Source organism: Opisthorchis viverrini, assembly GCF_000715545.1.
Source record: "Opisthorchis viverrini unplaced genomic scaffold opera_v5_520, whole genome shotgun sequence".
Taxonomy (NCBI): Eukaryota; Metazoa; Platyhelminthes; class Trematoda; order Opisthorchiida; family Opisthorchiidae; genus Opisthorchis; species Opisthorchis viverrini.
This window is the reverse complement of record NW_008752157.1, coordinates 120,152-138,667: the sequence shown is the minus strand read 5'-3', so window position 1 is coordinate 138,667 and position 18,516 is coordinate 120,152. Positions and strand designations below refer to the sequence as shown.

At 46.1% G+C, this 18,516-nt stretch overlaps 2 protein-coding genes across 2 annotated transcripts in view; one reads left to right on the top strand and one right to left on the bottom strand.

Annotated features, from left to right (window-relative positions):
- T265_11424 (hypothetical protein) overlaps positions 1 to 18,035 on the top strand; it is a gene marked incomplete at both ends in the record, with an annotated part of 44,035 nt that extends 26,000 nt beyond the window's left edge. The window contains 4 exons of the mRNA XM_009178076.1: positions 203 to 542; positions 2,423 to 2,676; positions 16,048 to 16,424; positions 16,983 to 18,035. Of these exons, the coding sequence (XP_009176340.1) occupies positions 203 to 542; positions 2,423 to 2,676; positions 16,048 to 16,424; positions 16,983 to 17,966 (1,955 nt within the window). The remainder of the gene's footprint in view (positions 1 to 202; positions 543 to 2,422; positions 2,677 to 16,047; positions 16,425 to 16,982) is intronic.
- T265_15432 (hypothetical protein) lies at positions 5,252 to 12,615 on the bottom strand (the record flags this gene model as incomplete). Its single annotated transcript, XM_009178077.1, has 6 exons — positions 5,252 to 5,503; positions 7,380 to 7,475; positions 7,499 to 7,764; positions 8,996 to 9,148; positions 10,351 to 10,556; positions 12,374 to 12,615. Coding segments are annotated over 6 exons (1,215 nt in total), but the record flags the coding sequence as incomplete, so codon positions are not given.
- Positions 18,036 to 18,516: the final 481 nt, after the last annotated feature.

Genomic DNA, 18,516 nt, shown 5'->3' with positions numbered 1-18,516 from the left:
AAGAAAACACAAATATCCAGTGTGCAATCGACGTGGGCACAAGGAAAGTCATTGCCGGACACGAATAGCTAGTCGAAGACGCAGCCGGGGGTTACGAAGCAGAACCATATTCGAACCGGAAGCCCGTGTTGGAGACTACAAGCCACCTAGCGTGACTTTTCACATGGTCCGCGATGCCACCAAAAACGACAGCATACTACAGAGGGCAATGGAGTATCACCAATCCAGCTGACCACAGCCAGAAGAACCGTGGTCGCGCATCCATATGGATTTGCCGGGCCACTTAACGGACAAAGCTTCCTCATCGTTTCCGAAACATTCAGTCAGTGGCCCGATGTCCTTCTTGTGTCTGAGACAACAATGATAACAACCATCACTAAACTGTGGCATTTGTTTTCAATATTCGATACCCTAGAAACCATTGTTTCAGACAATGGTACTCAGTTCACGTCCCAACAGTCTTGTGAATTCGTTCGAAGACACGGCATCATACATGTTACTTCCCCACCAATCCATCCCCAATCCAACGGTCAAGCTGGATGGTTCGTAGACAATGCACTATTCATTAAGTTGCTGCAATCTCCTCGACAGCCCACGACCGGTTCCCCTCTTCTTGGAGCTCATCAGGTTGGCGCAGTCCCCGTCAACCTTATGTTCCATTTGAGCCCAAATTGCACGAAATTAGCGAAATACTCTCATTTGCAAACCAATTTGGTTTTGCAGGAGACTCATCTGAAACCCAGCTGAATCTCTCGTGTATGATGTTTTTGAGCTTAAAAACTGGACTGTCGGAGTCGTTCTCCAAGGAATTGGTAAGGTGATTTACAGCGTCCGAATATGCAAACGGCATGTCAATCAGCTACAGCCGACTGAGTGCCCGATCCCAAAAGCAGAGGAACAGTTACCAGACCTCAACCTGTTGCTCGAAACCTTTGATCTCCCAAGATCAGCGCCAATAGCCACTGCTCCTCATGTACCGTCCAAGACGCATCCACTGCTGCAACCAAGACGTCGTACGTAGTAACGGTATTTTTCTCAGCTTAGTTCTCTGTCTGAGCCTCCCAAGCTAGCGTTCTTGTCAAAACAACCACCAGAGGTGCACAAGGTATATTAATGCCCAAAACGAAGTCCGGAACACTTGTACAGCGCTTCATATATATATGGCGTAGGCGGCAATAACTTTCTGGAAATTCTGACGCGTTCTGGATGCGCCATTGGCAACCGTCATTTGGCCAATACTGGGTCGTGATTGGCTGTTAGGTCCAAACTTTCGACCAGTCAGATCTCGGCTTGATGCCGGACCGGCAAGCGTCCCCAATTCTTGGCCAGTCTTGAGTGGGATAGCTTCTCGGCCGTAGCAGCACCTGACTGCGAGCGGTAAAAAGGGGTCCGTGTGGAGTTCCACCTAACGTCGTACCGGTGGAACCTTTTCAACTTGATCCGCGCCGACCATCTTACGTTGAATGGTCAAAAGGGAGAGGTGTAAGGAAAGTCAGATTCTTGAAGATTATCCCAGGATACCCGAAAACTACTTAGACAGTCCTGGAGCAGAATCAGGCACTGCGACACAGCCTTGGATCAAGGTCAGACAGTGCCCCCTCACTATATAGCGCGAGACCGTTGCACCTTCGCACTCGCTTGCTGCAATAAAGCTGTTGTGTCACTTGTCGGCGAGTCTTTTTTCGGCACTAGGCACTGGAGGGTGGACAGCAGTTACGTATTACAGATTAACAGGCCTCATCAGTACACACTAACTGCTCACCAGTGCTGCCCTGTACGTGAGGTACAGTGGGGCGGGATGGAACAAGTGGTCAGAGCGCAAATTTACTGGCCGGCGGGTCTTCTGATTTTGTCTGTTTGGAAGCGGCTAGGTTGAACTTTCTCTTGTGACTATTGCAAAATATGAAAACGTTTTCTAGTATCGGTCGATGTTAAATGCAGTAGGAGAACGTCGCATGATGTAATCTTTTGGATTCATAATCTTGGTTTAGCTGGCTAGAAGTTCACCGTACCGGCTTAATCATACGTTTAGGAGGTTTACTGACGTCCATACAAGTTCTTCGGGTCTTCTGATTATATTGTTGAAACCACGCTTTGTCTTTTTGGAAGCGGTTAGGTTGAACTTTCTCTGGAGGAAGGTCAGCAATCTTGTGACTCCAGGTTCCTGGCTATTGCAAAAATATGAAAACGTTTTTCGGTATCGGTTGATTTTACATGCAGTAGAAGAGCGGCTTTTAAAGTGCGTCTTGTCTTCTCGCTCTTTCGGATTCAAAATCTTGGTTTGTCTGCCTAGAAGTTCACCGTACCGGTTTAATCATACGTTTAGGAGGTCTATTGACGTACATACAAGTGTTGTTTTTGGCACATACGACATGGTTTTCCCTTCTACACACCTGTAACTTTGTGTTTCATTTATTTTCAGCGAGCACACTCGTCTAGTCGGTGAAGACATCTACCTACAGAAACACGAAAGTCGCGTCCAAGATCACGATTTTCACACAGACGAGAAGACTGAAGAGCTGGGTGATGCTGCTGCAACTGCTAAGCCATCTAGCAAACATCGGGTCGACCAGACTATCATGAACCAAAACCTTCAAAATGGATTGCATTTAGTCCCTGTGGAAGACCCCATTCGTTTGGAGCAATTCGCTTTTTCCGAGGCTCTTGCTTTATCAGGTGTGTGCTTTACCCGTGCTCTTCATGTCCTCTATCTCATTTTGTTACGATTCTATGAAAACGAGAATTGCTGTAAGAGTCAGCTCTTTGGTTCCAAACATTTCTCGCTCAAAGTTTTTGCCATTATTTGTCTATGAATTACGGACGCTACTGAAAGTATCTCACACTTATGTATCCACCTTTGTTTCAAGTGATGACTGCGAAAATTCAAAGGGGGGTGTAGGATCTACTGACCTACTGGCTAGGCATCCGCGTATCTCTCATTTATCTGACTGTTCTTTAGTTTTCTCGTTTCGGCTTTCAACACATGCGTATGCCTTACTTGCTGTCTTCAGGTCGACGTCTTTTCGCACTGTTCTGTAGGCGGTCGTTAGCCCCTCTCTGTCAATTTTTCACTCTCGCGTTACTCGTTTTTATTGGTATATAGCGAGATGGCCCAAGTGGTTAGAGCACGAATTTACTGACCGGAAGGTCCGTGGTTCGAATCCGACCTTCTCCAGTCGACTTCCACTGTCTAGGTTTGGGCAACCTGGCAGTATCCCAGCCCTCGTGCTTCCTTCGGGTAACATGGCAGTTAGGCACCGAAAGGGTGCTACAGCTGGACGGTTTTTTGTAGTTACCGTTGATTTTTCTCATCGAGCGTCCCATCTATAGCCCACTTTTGCTAGATTTGATGGACTACCTTGATCATTCGCTACAAAGCAGATCTCCTTAGGCAACCACATATAGAGGAGATGCTTCCCCAAGTTTGTGTAAGGTGTGAACCAACGTTTCTCCCTGTCTAACCAACAGATCAGGTTGGCTTTCCGGAAGTCCTCCCTATAGTCAGCCCAGCTCGGCAGGCGCGCAGCGGGGTTTTCGTTCTAAATGCTCGAACATGACTCACGTTAATCGCTCGTCTCCTGCCGAATAAGCGCGGATGCCACGTGGGCTGTTTTTTTCTTTCTGAGCAAGTTACTCACCCTTTGTAAGTAGCGAGGTAACTTTCGGTCGCAAGTTTCGTTGTGTGAGCTAAATGCCCATAGTTGTGCACCTGTTTTACGCCTGCAAAACGCTATCGGCGGTACTCTTCTTGCACTTTTTTTGAAAAATTGAGACCCGATACCAGTTGGATAGCAGTTGTGCCCTACAACTAATTTGAACCTGAGCAGTTTGTCGAGCCATTCATCCTTCGGTCACACCATCCACAACACCTGGTCAGGTGTTGACCTGCTCTTCGAGTGATTAATTCTCAGGCAAAGGTCCGCGTTTCCTGTGAGATGTATCTGTTTAGCATCGGTATATGGTTTGCTATTAATAAACAACTTTTGGAGTTTTTAGTGGTTTATTTTTCTTGATGAAAATCGTTAGAGCAGCGCTGCAGTTTTCGCACTTACTTTTCGGCGAAATTATGCCGAAATAATTCCATTTTGCAAGGCGTTCGGTCCAGTGTGGCCTTCCGAGGTACAGTTTTGTAGAAAAACACTGAGTGAACACTAATCGGTGTCCAAGCTGAGCCCCTCGTCCGAACCCGGTGTCGATTTGCGGTCACCCAGTATCAGTCGAACTGACACGAATGTTTTATTACCACATTTTTGTCTTTCAGTCTTGTTCACCCTGAAAGTTGCGAGCCGAGATAAAACTGAATAAGAGTGGTCCCTGTTTATCGTCTAGTCACTCATGGTGGACAACCGTTCATCTGTAACACCTTTTCGGTGCCTAACTGCCATGCCACCTGAAGGAAGCACGAGGTCGCCTAAGCTTAGATGAGGGAAGTCGAGATGTAGAGGTCGGGTTCGAACCATGAACCTTCCTATCAGTAAATTCGCGCTCTAACTACTGTTTATTCGGTAACTCTGATCAAATCAGCTGGAGATGACTTGATAAATGTTCTGATTAGTGTGCACTTTCCAGGATAGAAGTCATGATCACTAGAACCATACGCACAAAGTGAAGAATACGTTCCAGCTGGATTCAGTAGTATAGACAACATTCGCCAATTATAAACACACTTATGGTTTTCAGACGTTTGCAATCGTTTCGGGGAAAAAGGACCGGATACGCATCTTTTGTATTCGTATCCTGCTTTTAACCACTGATCTCGTAATGTCGTGCTTTGATTGGTTCTGTCTTTTTTCGGGTCTTTCGGAGCTACCACTCAATTTGCCCTGATGAATATGTCCTCATTCGTTTGTTTGAGCATACATGTTTGTATCTCTCATGCCTTCTTTTTCGTTCTTTGACTTGCAGTAAAATTGGCTCTATTGGAGAACAGTTTTGATTCAGTCGCAGTTCAAATGGAACCTTGGATTGAGGCAAGAACTCATGGCTTTTTGGGGGTTTTTTGTATATATTTTATCTGATTCAGAAGTTCTTCGGATGTTAAAATCTCTTGCACAGAGAACCAAGTAAATATGATGCAAACGTAATGGCAGGTGTTGGGGAAATGATCGTTTCCTGGTTGTTAATAGCTGTTTCACGTGTTGTAACAGACGTTAGATTTAGTACACTGGATAGTTCACGTCTTTCTCTAATCCGCTGTAAGAATGCTTGAATTAGACATAAATTCGTCACAATGCAAGAACCAATGTTCACTTTAAGCCAACCCAACCGGGACAATTCCTTGGTTCCGAAGGATAGGAGCAAGACCAAGCTGATACATGGTTGAGGGGGCGAGATGGACCGAGTGGTTAGAGCGTGAATTTACTGATCGGAAGGTCTGTGATTCGAACCCGACCTCAACCCTCGATTTCCCTTGTCTAGGCTTGGACAACCTGGCAGTATCCCAGCCCTCGTGCCTCCTTCGTGTGGCATGGCAGTTAGGCGGCGAGAGGGTGCTACAGCTGAACTACACTCTGTTGATTGTCAGTCCGTTCTATCAGCCTTCTATCTCGATCACGTGACACTCTTCTGTACTCTGTGTGTTTGTCGTTGTTGTCTTACTGTCTACGCCGTTTCCCCCTGTACAATACTGCTTCGTTGAGGAGTGTCCATTTAGTGATATGCATAAATGCCTCAAAAGTCCCATTGTGGCAGTAGGTTACTCAGACCTCAAACTTCAGTGTTTTGATTCAATCAAGAAACGTTCACCCGTACTAGTTCGCTCTCGAATTGAATCTTTTGTGCCACACGACGTCCCCCGCCTCAAGGAGCGTTCAAACTCCGTGCCGTATACTAACTGTGGAGTGTCACCAAGTCTATGTAAAATGCTAATCACCGTCTCCGTTCTCATAGTCTCACCTCACCTGGCCCACAGATTTTATTGGTTTTGGTTTGGATATTGGCCGTCAATTGGTAGGTCGAGAATTCAACTAGCTTGCTTTCCAAAATGAAAAACACCCGACGTATCGGGAGCCCTGTTTTATCCTAGTTGTGTGCTATTAGAAGTTGGGCTATTCATCTATTCTGAGTACCTTTGAGTTTGTTCTGTTCCCATTTTACCATTCTGTCGCAGAGAATGAAAAACGGCTTCGGGTTGAATTTTCCCCGTTCAAGCGTGCTGAAGAAGACCGGTGAACTATTCACTATACGGTGCGTTTATGTGTTGCGATTTCATTGAGCACAAAACCCATTACAATGCTATCTCTCCTAATTAAAGTGGATTATCGAAACACCTTATTTCGCGCAGTAGTTTGATTTCGACAGGAAACTCAGTCGAATCTCTCGTTCACGGTGTTCTCGGTGAATGCGCCTACGTGATGGACCCCAACAAAGACTAAACCGACAATGAGCTGTCGAAAAGTTTTCAGCAACCTTGGGAGTAGTATGTTCCGTCAAGGAAACGGGATTTGTTTGGGCCGCCTGGTTTTACATGGCAAAATTCAATAGCTGGTGTGCTTCACAGACATCAACGTGTGACAAAGCTCCTTGCGGTGACCGAAGATTGCTCTTTGTTGCTTATATTATTCCCACTACTTCACCGCCATCCATGTGGCGTTTATCAATACATTAATCGTTTCACCCCGCGTTGTGGTCCAAGGTTAATTTGGCGCTTGTTTTTTGGTAACATCGTAAATAGCGGTGTTTAGGATACAGTTCCTTTTCTTGTTGGCGCTCGTAATGGGCAATCCTGTGTAGCTGGAGGGACACTGAGGTTAGACAAATCTGTGGGCAAAGTGGCCGAGTGTGAAATCCGATGCATTCGCGCGTGTGTTCTCTGCCAACGGGGATAAGTTGGTAAGTTCGGATGCAAGTGTTACATTGTTGGATGTAGTTCTTGGTGTATCAAGTTTTGGATAGAATGGAATAGAAGAGTTTTGTTAGAATAGACTATAATTCGAGAAGTCGCGTCAGCTGCTTGAATAGCTTGTTACTGCTCCGTGTAACGACCGCTACACCTCCCGGATGTGCGGTCTAAATCTTTGGAAGTCGCAGACACCCTCAGCTCTTCAGCGCATACTTGTAAGTAGCTCGGTCAAACAAGATGCAGTTTATGGAACATTATTCATGCGAATCCCATGGAACCTGGTGATCATGTTGCATCACGATGAATCTAAATATGTTCTTCTGGAGGTAATTACACTACATTGAGACAAACCGTCTATTTTACGATGACCATTCATTCTTTTGTAGTGTACGATTTTGTTTCATTTCGTTTTATTGCCAAGTTTCGTTTCTGTTGGTTTCCACAGGCATTTGTTGAATATTAGTACATCTATGATAGAAACCCCAGACTTTTACTGGGACCGCCCGGAGGTTGAATCGCTCTATACCCAACTACGCACCGTACTCAGCGTCCCCGCACGAACACGGGTAAGTTGACTTTGGTCCAGTGTGATGCTCAGTTTTTTCCACGGTCGTCTCTGAGGAAGATCCCAGGGCTGAATCCTAAACTAATAGTGACAAGACGTTGTTGATTCCGTTGGAAGATTGAAACCGCGATTGGTTTGCTCTCTAAGTAAAGCAGTTTGATTACAAACGTCCAATCTTCAGTCGTGTTCACAGCATTAGCACGTCCAGCTGTAGCACCCTTTCGGTGCCTAACTGCCATGCCACCCGAAGGTTGCACGAGGGCTGGGATACTGTCAGGTTGCCCAAGCCTATACGGGAGAAGTCGAGAGGCCGAGGTCGGGTTCGAACTACGAAATTTTCGTTCGGTAAATTCGCGCTCTAACCACTTGGGTCATCTCGCTCTCCATCAGCACGTCATTATAGGTTCAATGTCTGTGCAGTGCCCTCGAGCAAACTTCACTCTTTCAAAACATCAAAGCAACATGACGCATTCCGCATGGTTAGTTAGGATTGGTCACTTAGGGGTTAAGTTCTTGTGATGTGAGGTAAACCATGGACCTCATGTGGTATCCGAGGGAACGACACAACCTAAGAGACGGAATTGTATTGCCCAGCATCCTGACTGCCACAGGTGACCTTTGTCGGGAGTTAACTGTCTGTTCTGTTTCTCGACCACTCACGTCGAATCGGATCATCCCTCGCCTGATGATCAATAAATGAGGCGGTTTCGAAGTTTCATGGGCAACATTTTCAGAAGATATCAATCTTAAGCGGGATGAGATAACCACTGCCATTCATACGGCAGAAACTCAGCACGTGGTGCTTCTGAAGGCCCATCAAATGAGCCCATAAGTTTAGAATACCCGCTGCCATTCCTCGGTACAGGACGTCGTATCCCTTCAAACGTTAAGTCTAATTCAGCTCGAGAATAGCCTATGACCTGATGAGAAATCTTGATGGATTGAGGGAACTCCAGAAATAAAGAAACTCTTGCAGCTGGGACCCTCTTAAAACTGTTTTGCCTGATACACCTAACGGGACCGAGGAAGCTGACTGGGCTGAATATTTTGTGTAAAAATTTAGTTCCCATCTCTCATTCCAGCCGTGGTCTTTGAGTTTAGACGCTCTCTCATACATTGAGATGCGGAAGAACCGTCGTGTCGCACCAGCATTATTCACAGACGGTTGTGTTTGGCTCTGGTCAGTTTGTTTAAACTAATTTTGAGCACGTTTCAACAATCTGAAGCCAATTGGTCACTGTTCCCAAACCGACTGCTCCGAGCATACGCCTCACTCCGGTTGTAACGCGGATGCCGGCTTCAATAATGTTGTGGCGTCTGACCTCGTGATCCGAGACGCAAATCCAAAAGCACTGGGCAGGATTTCAACCATGTGGGGTGTATCTTCACTACATCATTTTACTTGTTTGAGCAGCGCCATGCATATCGCCGACCAACTGTGGCGCTCTCCTTAATTTCAGAGGAACTTTCAACTCTGTGGATAGACTGGATCTTCTATGTATGCTTCGCCTGAGAGAACTACTCTGGAGAGTGAGATAGTTGACTAGTTAATATGCGGACTTACTGACTGGAAGATCCGTTGTTCGAACCCATCCTCAGCATCTCGCCTGATCCTTCTAAGCTTGGACAACCTGGCAGGAGTTCAGCCCTCGTGCATCCTCCAGGTGGCATGGCAGCTATGCACCGAAAGGGTGTTACGAACGATCGCTCTGAAAGTTTGGTGATATCCCTTGTACTATTTACTATATCTGGCCACGTCAGGGTTTACATTGCGCTGTCTGAAAGTTCCCCACAACCAGGAGGTTTGCCAGTGTTGTCCTCTGTTCCCATTCCTCTCTCACCTTTGTCATGGAGTATACTGTGTAAGAGATCACGGATCTGGATTTCCAAATGAGGTCCGGAGAAAGATTGGTAGGCTTAGAGCATGACAATGACACCGTTCTGTTGTTTGACGATCGAGCCCTCACTATTCCAACCAAACTGTTGACAATGATCCCGTGTTTCGACTCGCAGTTCGTGTCTTCAAATCCCGAGGTCTTACTTCAGGGTTTCCCGATGTCATATGCCTTTTCGAAAATTCAGAATAGGGGGCTTGAGTTTGTTGATAGGTTTACTTGGTCTAGCAAGTGTAAAGTTTGTGACGGCCCTTTGGCAGACGACATCAGTGTACGAATCGCCAAGACAACGTGTCAACTTTGGTGTCAGAAACGAATGTCACTGAGATTAGATAGCCATGTTTGCAAAACGACCTCTGAGAGCTGTCCTCAGCTGTGGATATGAACCTCGGCTCCTTTTATCTGAAGGTCTCAAACGTCTCCAGGGGGCTGGTTACCAATGTCATGTTTGTTACGAAACGATCCAAAAGCGAGTACTAGGTAGCGTATCGTATTCGCCCGAGCAGCGGATACGGCTTTTCACGTTAGACTGTTTTGGATCAAAGAAGGCATCGTGTTTCACTCAAAGCATTTGTTGTTAGCGGAGGACAGGCCATGATGTGACATGATGGGAAGTGAAAGCTGGCGATATCGGTCTGAACTTTGTGAGATCACTGTGCTTCCTCGGCCGAGGCCCACCTGATTCTGCCTGTACGTGTTTGGAAACTTTACTGAACATGGTACAAAACTGATCCCAGAGGCTGGCTTGTCATCATTTTTTTGCCGAACTGCCGAGCTAACGCTTGTCTGTCGCTGTTTGGGCAAGGTTTGCAAAAGACTTTTGGATCCATCCCGCTGCTTGTGTTTCGCTTCACCAAGGTGCTCAACGTCCATGGTGTCGGAATATACGGACACCTCGCTGTTTGCCGTTTTCTCTAGGGATATGGGGTTTTTGGCAATAACTCTCCATTCCTCTCTTATCTTTCCACCTTTATCAAGTCATTCTTAAGTAAGTAGATATGTAAGTGGGGGGGGGGGAGATGGACCAAGTGGTTAGAGCGCGAATTTACTGACCGGAAGGTCCGTGGTTCGAACCGGACCTCTGCCTCTCGACTTCCCCTGTCTAGGCTTGGGCAACCTGACAGTATCCCAGCCCTCGTGCAACCTTCGGGTGGCATGGCAGTAAGGCACCGAAAGGGTGCTACAGCTGAACGGTATATTGTATGTATATATGTAAGTGAGTAAGCTAAATGTCAGTTCCACTATTGGTGGATTGCTGTCCTCATCACCCGTTCGAAATTAACTAACTAACGTTATGCGGTTCATTTGGGGCCAACGGTCCCAGTTTCTGTTTAGTTAGGAGGTCCAATCTGGACACATGCAAGAGGAACTGAGACTGAGGTCACTGTGTCTGCCTGATGCGGATGAACGTGAGCCGGACAACAGATAGGTGTTGTCTGTCTTTCCTACTTATGCAGCTGCACTTGGGGCGAATGGCTTCGCTCTCAGTGCGGCATTTTTGTGTGCGTCGACAGGATCAGTAATCATGGCGATGGGGCATGCAAGGCAGTGGCTGAATCTTTCTGAACACAAAGCATTTCTTGGTGGGAGTTACACGGGCACTTTGCATTTACTGACGCATATCTTTTGTTGTGTACGTTCTTTGAGCACGCAAAACGATTGTTCTGTAAACAAATAAACAATCCTCCAACCGCAACGCCCTTTTGGTACCTGGCTGTCGTACCATCCGAAGGAAGTGTAGGGACTGAGAGGCTGCCAGGTTTAGACAGGAGTAATCAAAATGCCGAGGTTGGGTTTGAACTACCTACCTTCTCATTTGAGCTGTCTTGAGCTCAATTTATCCCGTAATCACTGATGTCATCAGTGTGCTTATTGCTGCATTATGATCGCTTGCCTTATTCAGCTACTTTGCGGTTTTTCTGTGACCTCATCACATCGAATAGGCTATACTTGTAAATTACTGGGTTTGAGACCGTTCTAATCCAGATTACCGTCGTTTGAAGTCACATAGCGACTAGAAATTCAAGCACGATGTGATTACATGTACTGTCAAGTGTAAAAGGCATGTCAGGCTACTGCTTGTACAAATCAAATCGAACTCTTTTGGGTAGGCTAGAACAAACCGCATCCTTTACCTCCCAAGTTGGATGCGAGATGGTCCAAGTGGTTAGTGCGCGAATTTACTGACCGAAAGCTCCGACCTCTGTCTCTCGACTTCTCCTGCCTAGGTTTGGGCAACCTGGCAGTATCTGATCCCTCTTGCTTCCTTCTGGGGCATGGCAGTCAGCACCGAAAGGGTGCGATAGCTGAACGGTGGGACTTCCCAAGGTCCATTACCTTTTATCTATATACAGTATGCATGCCCTGCACTTCGTTGTTTGCCACTTTCATATACCCATGTCACAGCCTGTGTGCATCGTTATGGCCCCGTACTTTTCTATTCCTCAACACCTTTTCTCCTTTTAGGTTCTCAATTCCCGTTTGAACATGTGCTGCGAACTGACTGAAATCTTGTCCAATCATCTGCAATCCCGACATGCGTGCCGCCTGGAATGGATGATCATCCTCTTGATCCTGGTTGAGGTACCGTATTCTCTCGGTTCCGTCCAATTCTACCCTCTTTTCTCACATTTTAGGTCGCCTTTGAAGCATTCTACTACTATGAACGGCGTCAGGAGAAGAAACAACTATCGATTTCTACCTGATTCCCTTGATCAGGAAATTGTACAGCACCCCTAGAGGTTCTCTACTTCTCACGAATCCCACCGAGTACTGTAGCATCATTCAAGACATAAGAATCAACACTTTTCAACCAATTCCTTCGTTTTTTCTCATTCAACAGGGAAAGAAAGTTATCTGTGAGACTCCAGTGATAGCTTTGGTCGGTGTTATCCACAAAATGACTTCATTACCATTGCCTTTTGAAGCAGTCTTGTGTTCGACTGACTGAATTTGCTGTCGGCTGATTAAGTACGAAGCTGTGGTTGAGTCACCTTTTTGGCGTTTTTCCCCACATAAATGAATGAAGTTGCCAAGATCGGCGAACAGATCAACATACACCTGATCAATTACCAATGCGCAAAGTAAATAAATAATAAATCGTTCAGCTGTAACACCCTTCTGGTGCCTAGCTGCCATGCAACCCGGGAGAAGCATGAGGACTGAGATACTGCCCTGTTTCCCAAGCCTAGACAGGGGAAGTCGAGAGGCAGAGGTCGGGTTCGAACCACGGACCTTCCTGTCAGTAAATTGGCGCTCTCACCACTTGAGCCATCTCGCCCGCGAAGAAGTTCCTTATCGTAAGGTCCGTGATTCTGCGAAGTAGTTGCGACTGAAGTTCCTTATCGTAAGGTCCGTGATTCTAGTCCACTTCTCACGCATCAGTTGTATCGGCTACTACTTCCGATGCGCGGATATCTACCGCACCTACCTAAATCATCGATGGACGAAATCGTGGCAGCTACAACCGCTGTATGGCAAGTTGGCGCTTTTCACAGCCGGTGATGAAGCTCCAACGGACACTGTATGCAGAGCCACCATCCATGACAGTGCCTCTAACTACCTCACTTAGTTTATGATGAATGAGCCAACAGTGTCTCCAACCGAGGGTATTTAACAGGGTCATCGCGTATTTTCAAGTAGGCTTGGTTCCACCGGTGTATTCGGGACACAATGCTTACTTCCAGACGATCTTTATTTATCCTGATGACTGTTTCTGTTTTTCAGCCGTCGACCCCATCCAGTATCAGGCCTGTGCAGAATGTGCCAGAACCACTGTGAACTTCATTTGTGAGCGAGCCTTTAATGGTGTGACTGGGCGTTTGACATTGCTGTTGTGTACTGCAGCCTTCAATGTGCGTTGAAGTAGCTAGGTTTTGTGTGTGCATTTTGTCACCGGTATGTTCTGACCTCGCCGTAAGGTTTATTTCTGAGCGTTTCCACAGCGAAAGAGTACGTCAAAGCATGCTCAAATGTCATTGTTGCGTGTCTGATAAGCAATGAGAACAAGATGGTACCCTACCATAGCACGACGTAACTAGATAATGTTGTCCGATTGGCGACGGATGAAACTTGTGTCATGTACAAGAGGGTGACCGACGTCCACAGAGCTGTTCGTTGCGGAATGGCTATCTCGGGGGGTTGCGCAGGTAATACCACCTCGATTGTATCCACGAATGAAACTTGTGTAATGCACAAGAGGGTGACCGGCATCTACAGAGCTGTTCGTTGCAGAATGGCTATCTAGGGGGGGTGTTGATAGCTTGGGTTGCGCAGGTAATACCACCTCGATTGTCGATCAAAATCCAAACCTACAAGCTCAGTTTGGCGAACGGAACAGACGCCGCAGTCATGAATTATTGGTTTGTTCACTGAGGCGTCAGCACGATAAAGTATCACAAACTAACTGAACTAAACGTTTTAGCTCCCGGTGATTCCTTTTTTTACTTTGAAACATGGAATTATTATCGATTTGATGGATCCAATTCTGTTAGCTGGGTATTCGGGGAAGTCACCAGATTTCCGCAGTGGCCGGCAAGACTCAGGTTGTGGAGCTAAAACCAGGGAAATAAGTTGCTTTCTTGCTGGCATATTTCGCGGTGCTCTTTCAAAAGTGGACAAACTACCCAACCTGGGGTGCTACTTTAAAAGGGCAGTTTTGAACAATGGTTCTATGGGAACGGTTTGAATGAGGCAAAATTTATGAACACACCTATATTGGCTACTTAGGTGGAGTGGGATTTTACTGACATACAGAAGATTTTGCACAAGAACGTTCGACTGAAGATAAACTTCCGCATACTAAATTTTATTTTCGTCAGGATATGACCAGTGTATTTCATTCGTCGAGAAACGCCAACAGGCTGCTCAACGGTAGCACGTGGAACGATGGGTTGCATCCTCGAGCGAGTCTTGAACTTCTATGCTCACTGACGAATTCAGCTGATGCTACGTGACCTATTGTATGAAAATCTACGCCACAGTATTCACTCTAAACTTCTAAATAGCCGTCATTAGGATATTCCGCAGTTGGCCAGTTATACATTTCAGTAGATTGTTTCAGCTTCGTTTTTTGTGCAGCTCAACCGGTGGTTCACTCTCGAAGGGTGGTACTTCAACCAATTTTCAGTCGTTCTTGATTACTCCGTACTAATCAGTGAATAGCCTCAAATCACGTTCATTTTTGGCATATCGGAAAGTGTCTATGTGGGACGATTCCACCCAGGCTAATGTGTTCACACTATTCACAAACAAATTCACCTAGAAGTCCTCGATGCCGCACCCAGAGAACGTGGACAAGACGGCTGTGTGTACCGATAGGTCACTGAGGTTTGACTGTCTTTCAGAGCGAAATGCAGTTTAGCGTTGTCAAACAAGGATAGTTATCGTCAATCCGATCCACTCAGTCCAACTGCTGGTGAGAAATGTGGCTGAGTGGCACATATTGAGAATGATCGATCAAATCACACGAAGGACTTCTATAATGCAATTACCTGGGTGTACATGGTGAAGCCTCATAGCTGAGAGAGGTTATCGCATCGATTCAAGAGCAGTTTTGTTCTTTTCGGACCGAAGAATTAAAGGCGTACAAAATTTTAGGAAACGTACAGGAGTGACTGATAGGCGATACATATAAATCAATAAACTGTGACCAAAGGTACCGAGTGCAGAAGGCGGAAAATTTGCGGTCACCGGTGATAACCAGTGCGGGCATCTGTGATACATCATTAAGTTTCTATAATCCAGGTTGCTTGGGTTATCGGAGGCTGAAAAATAAAAACCTGATATGTCACGCTATTTAGAGACTACACTAACTAGACCTTTTGAGATCTACTTTCTAGAAAATCTAAATCCTTGCACAGTTGAAACTGCACATGTTAAGCATCTTGAATTGTAAAGAGAATAAGTTCTCGGATCGAAATTGCCTGACTCTCAAGCTTGGTGGCGAAAAGCTGTGCTGACTCAAGTGCAACAAAATCGTAATTTACGGAATGCCTACAGATTGTTGTGGAATGTGGCACGATAAACTGGGAATGCCAAAACTATCAAGTTCGAAATAAATTAGTTTGTCATTGGCTTGTTCGCTGAGCTGGGCCTACGCACTGATGATGTCACCTCGATTGGTGATGAAACGTTTGCAACCAAATTGCCCAGCTCAGCGAACAAGCCAATGACAAACTAATTTATTTCGAACTTGATAGTTTTGGCATTCCCAGTTTATCGTGCCAAGTTTGATTACCGCTTACATAAACCAACGTTACCGACTAGGTACAGTTAGACGAAGGCTCGCTTACCAACATCTTAGTAGGTCTAAATCTTCTAAGAATCCCCTCGTTTGGAAAGTCACTTGTGCAGACATTTGCACATTTTGAACAAACTACTTTCATTTACGGTACCATGTGCAGTAAACTCCTTCTGAAGATCCTGAAATCTCCCGTGGCGAGTGAGTTGCGACTCGAAATTTTTCGTTCGATAATCCGGCGTGGGTATTGATTTTCCGTCTTGTCTTACCAAAGGAATACTTCCATCAGCTGTGAGCATTGCTCAGGCATTATAGACAGCACTGGCCTTCCTCACGCAGTGCTTTCAGGACTATCGATTTTGCAGCTCGACCAACTGAACACCACTTTCAGTCGTGAGCGAAAATCTCGTGTCAAAGCCTGATTGACTTGGATGAACAAATTTCATCACAGACTGTGAAAGCAAGCGCAACTGAAGTAAGTCATCGTGTGGTTTGGTGCATTCAGCCGATCTTTCGAAAAGAAACGTTATCACCGATATGCAAGGAGTGTATTGGATTTTGTGGGCAGCTTTGTCCATTTCATGTTCCGCCTGGCCACAACAATTCACCTTATTGACGGGAATGGCTGACTTTTCGGGTGGCCTGATTCACCCACTGTCTGCCAATAGCTATGCTCCAGCAACCGGATCGCAGGTCACAGAAACCGAAACGACAGATGACACACATGTTGAAGTCATGCATCTAACCACAGCTTCGTACAAGGGTCTGAACTATGTCATGGTGACTAACCTGTCCCTCCCGTTTGCCCAAGCTGAACATTACTGCGCTCACGAATTTTCCGAACCGATGCACTTGGTTTCAGTGGGTTCCGAAAATGAATGGGTAAGTTATCCATACGTGTACGTTGGCGTGCTCGCCTCCGTAGACCGCTAGAGTTGTGCAAGACTTGATATCCGGTAGATGTGAGATATGTAGCCTAATTCACGTCGTCCTATAGCCATGTTAACTCAAGTACAACACTCTGTTGTGACCTACTTAAGTAGGTGCAAGTAGGAAAGAAACTGAACAAACATATAAATGAAAGTTTGACAGTCAGGAGAGGGCGACAGCCGTGAAACGGTAATGGAGTCGCGTGAAGTGGCGAAGGCTTATGTAATCTTACACTGCTCATCAATCCTATTTAGATTGCTAAATCCAAGGCCACCTTGCAATTATCTAGTCAACTTTCAAAAGTATCGTTTCGTTTTTGAGGACATTTCGCAAGGTCATTGAATAGTGCGATGCAGAATTTCGCGTTGTATGTTCTTGTGTGGTTTCACGTTTTGCAAGTTTGAGCAACGTTGGTCCAGGTCTGCGTGATCTACGCGTATTACTCCGGTTCTGTACCTAACTTATTGACTTAGCGAGTACTAAACTGGACTACTGTTTTTCCTTCTTCAGAAAATGTTGTCAAACGTGTTCAGGAGTCATCCCAAAACCACCAAAGTTTGGCTTGGAGGGACTGTAGAAAGATCTAGTCCAAACACGCTCCTCGTCCGGTGGATTAATGGGCAACAATTTGGATACCATCGTTTCTCTGAAGCCGAGAGAAAGCGTTGGCGTAAAGAATGGAAACAGAAAGGTCAAGCGTGCATAGTTGCGGAGCTACAAGAAGGTGGGGTTGGAAACTGGGCGGTGGAGCTGGCTCCCTGCAGTTTGCCACGCTCGTTCATTTGCAAGGAAGAGGAAAACCGTGACCACTCAACAGGAGTGGATGGAACGCTCATGCCTTTTCAACCATTTCGTCTAGGTGACCTAATTCGCTCGCTGTTCCTCCCGTCACCATTCTTGCCAACCACGACGACCCGAAGTTTTACCAGCCTAGTCCGTAATCCACCTGCCCAAAACCGTGTTCAGTTTCAAGCCTACAACACGCAACCGACAACACAGAACGTAACGCAAAGTACTCTGACAACTCCAACTACTGAACCTTCTACTGAAACCTCGTCTACCTCGACGACAACCGACCTGGCTGTTGAAACTGTCACAAACACCAAATCCTCCCCAACTACCACGACAGAAGTGACGACAGTGCCAACAACGGCTTACAGCGGTACAACAGGTTCGACCAAGTCTGAAAGCGATAGCGTTGTTCTCCGGGAAGGTATTGTTGAATCAGTGTCGCCCAGCTCAACTACAGCAGAGCTGCCTGGCCCTGTCCAGACTGATAATCTTTCAGGACCGGAGATTCATCCAAAATTCACCATATTCAGCTCCACGCCAAATGGCGTCGCCTCCTCAGAGCATGGCGTTCCACTGCCACAGAGGAAAACAGAACCCCAAGCGTTTATACCAGACGTCGGTGCACAAGTGATTTATCCAAGATCTCCTTGGGACATCACGTATTTGGACGAACCTCAGTGGTTAACTCGAAAGCAAAGTTAGACGCATGGTTTCATGCCTTCGTGTAATATCTCCTTGTTCTATTGGTAACAAAATGTTTTGATAGCCGAAAACATTGTTAAAATTCTGTTCTGGGTCGCCAGTCGGGCTGTCGCTATAGTGACACTCCAGTCTAACAAGTAGGAGCTAAGAAATCGATTTCGGCTCCCTGACTCGTAGATGTGTTCGGTTAATTTCATGGCCAGCTAATTCGAAACCTGTTGGGCCATTGGAAACAAAGCTAGAATAGGTCATCACTTGGTCCACACTAGCTTTTGGTGAACTTGGGTAGCTCAGTCGATAAGGCACCAGCTTACTGACAGAGAGGCTCGTCGTTCGAACCTGACAGTACCTCAGCCCCCTTTGCTTCCTTCGGGTGGCATGACGGTTAGGCGTAGCTGGTGTAGTAGTTGAGTGATTATATTTGTCATATAATTAGCCTTTGGTGAAATGCTTCGACTCATCAAACACCGAAAATCCTTCAGTCAGCTCCTGAATGAATCCTGATTAGTATCCCTGTTGAGCGTGAAATCCATTTAATCCTCCTCTGCAA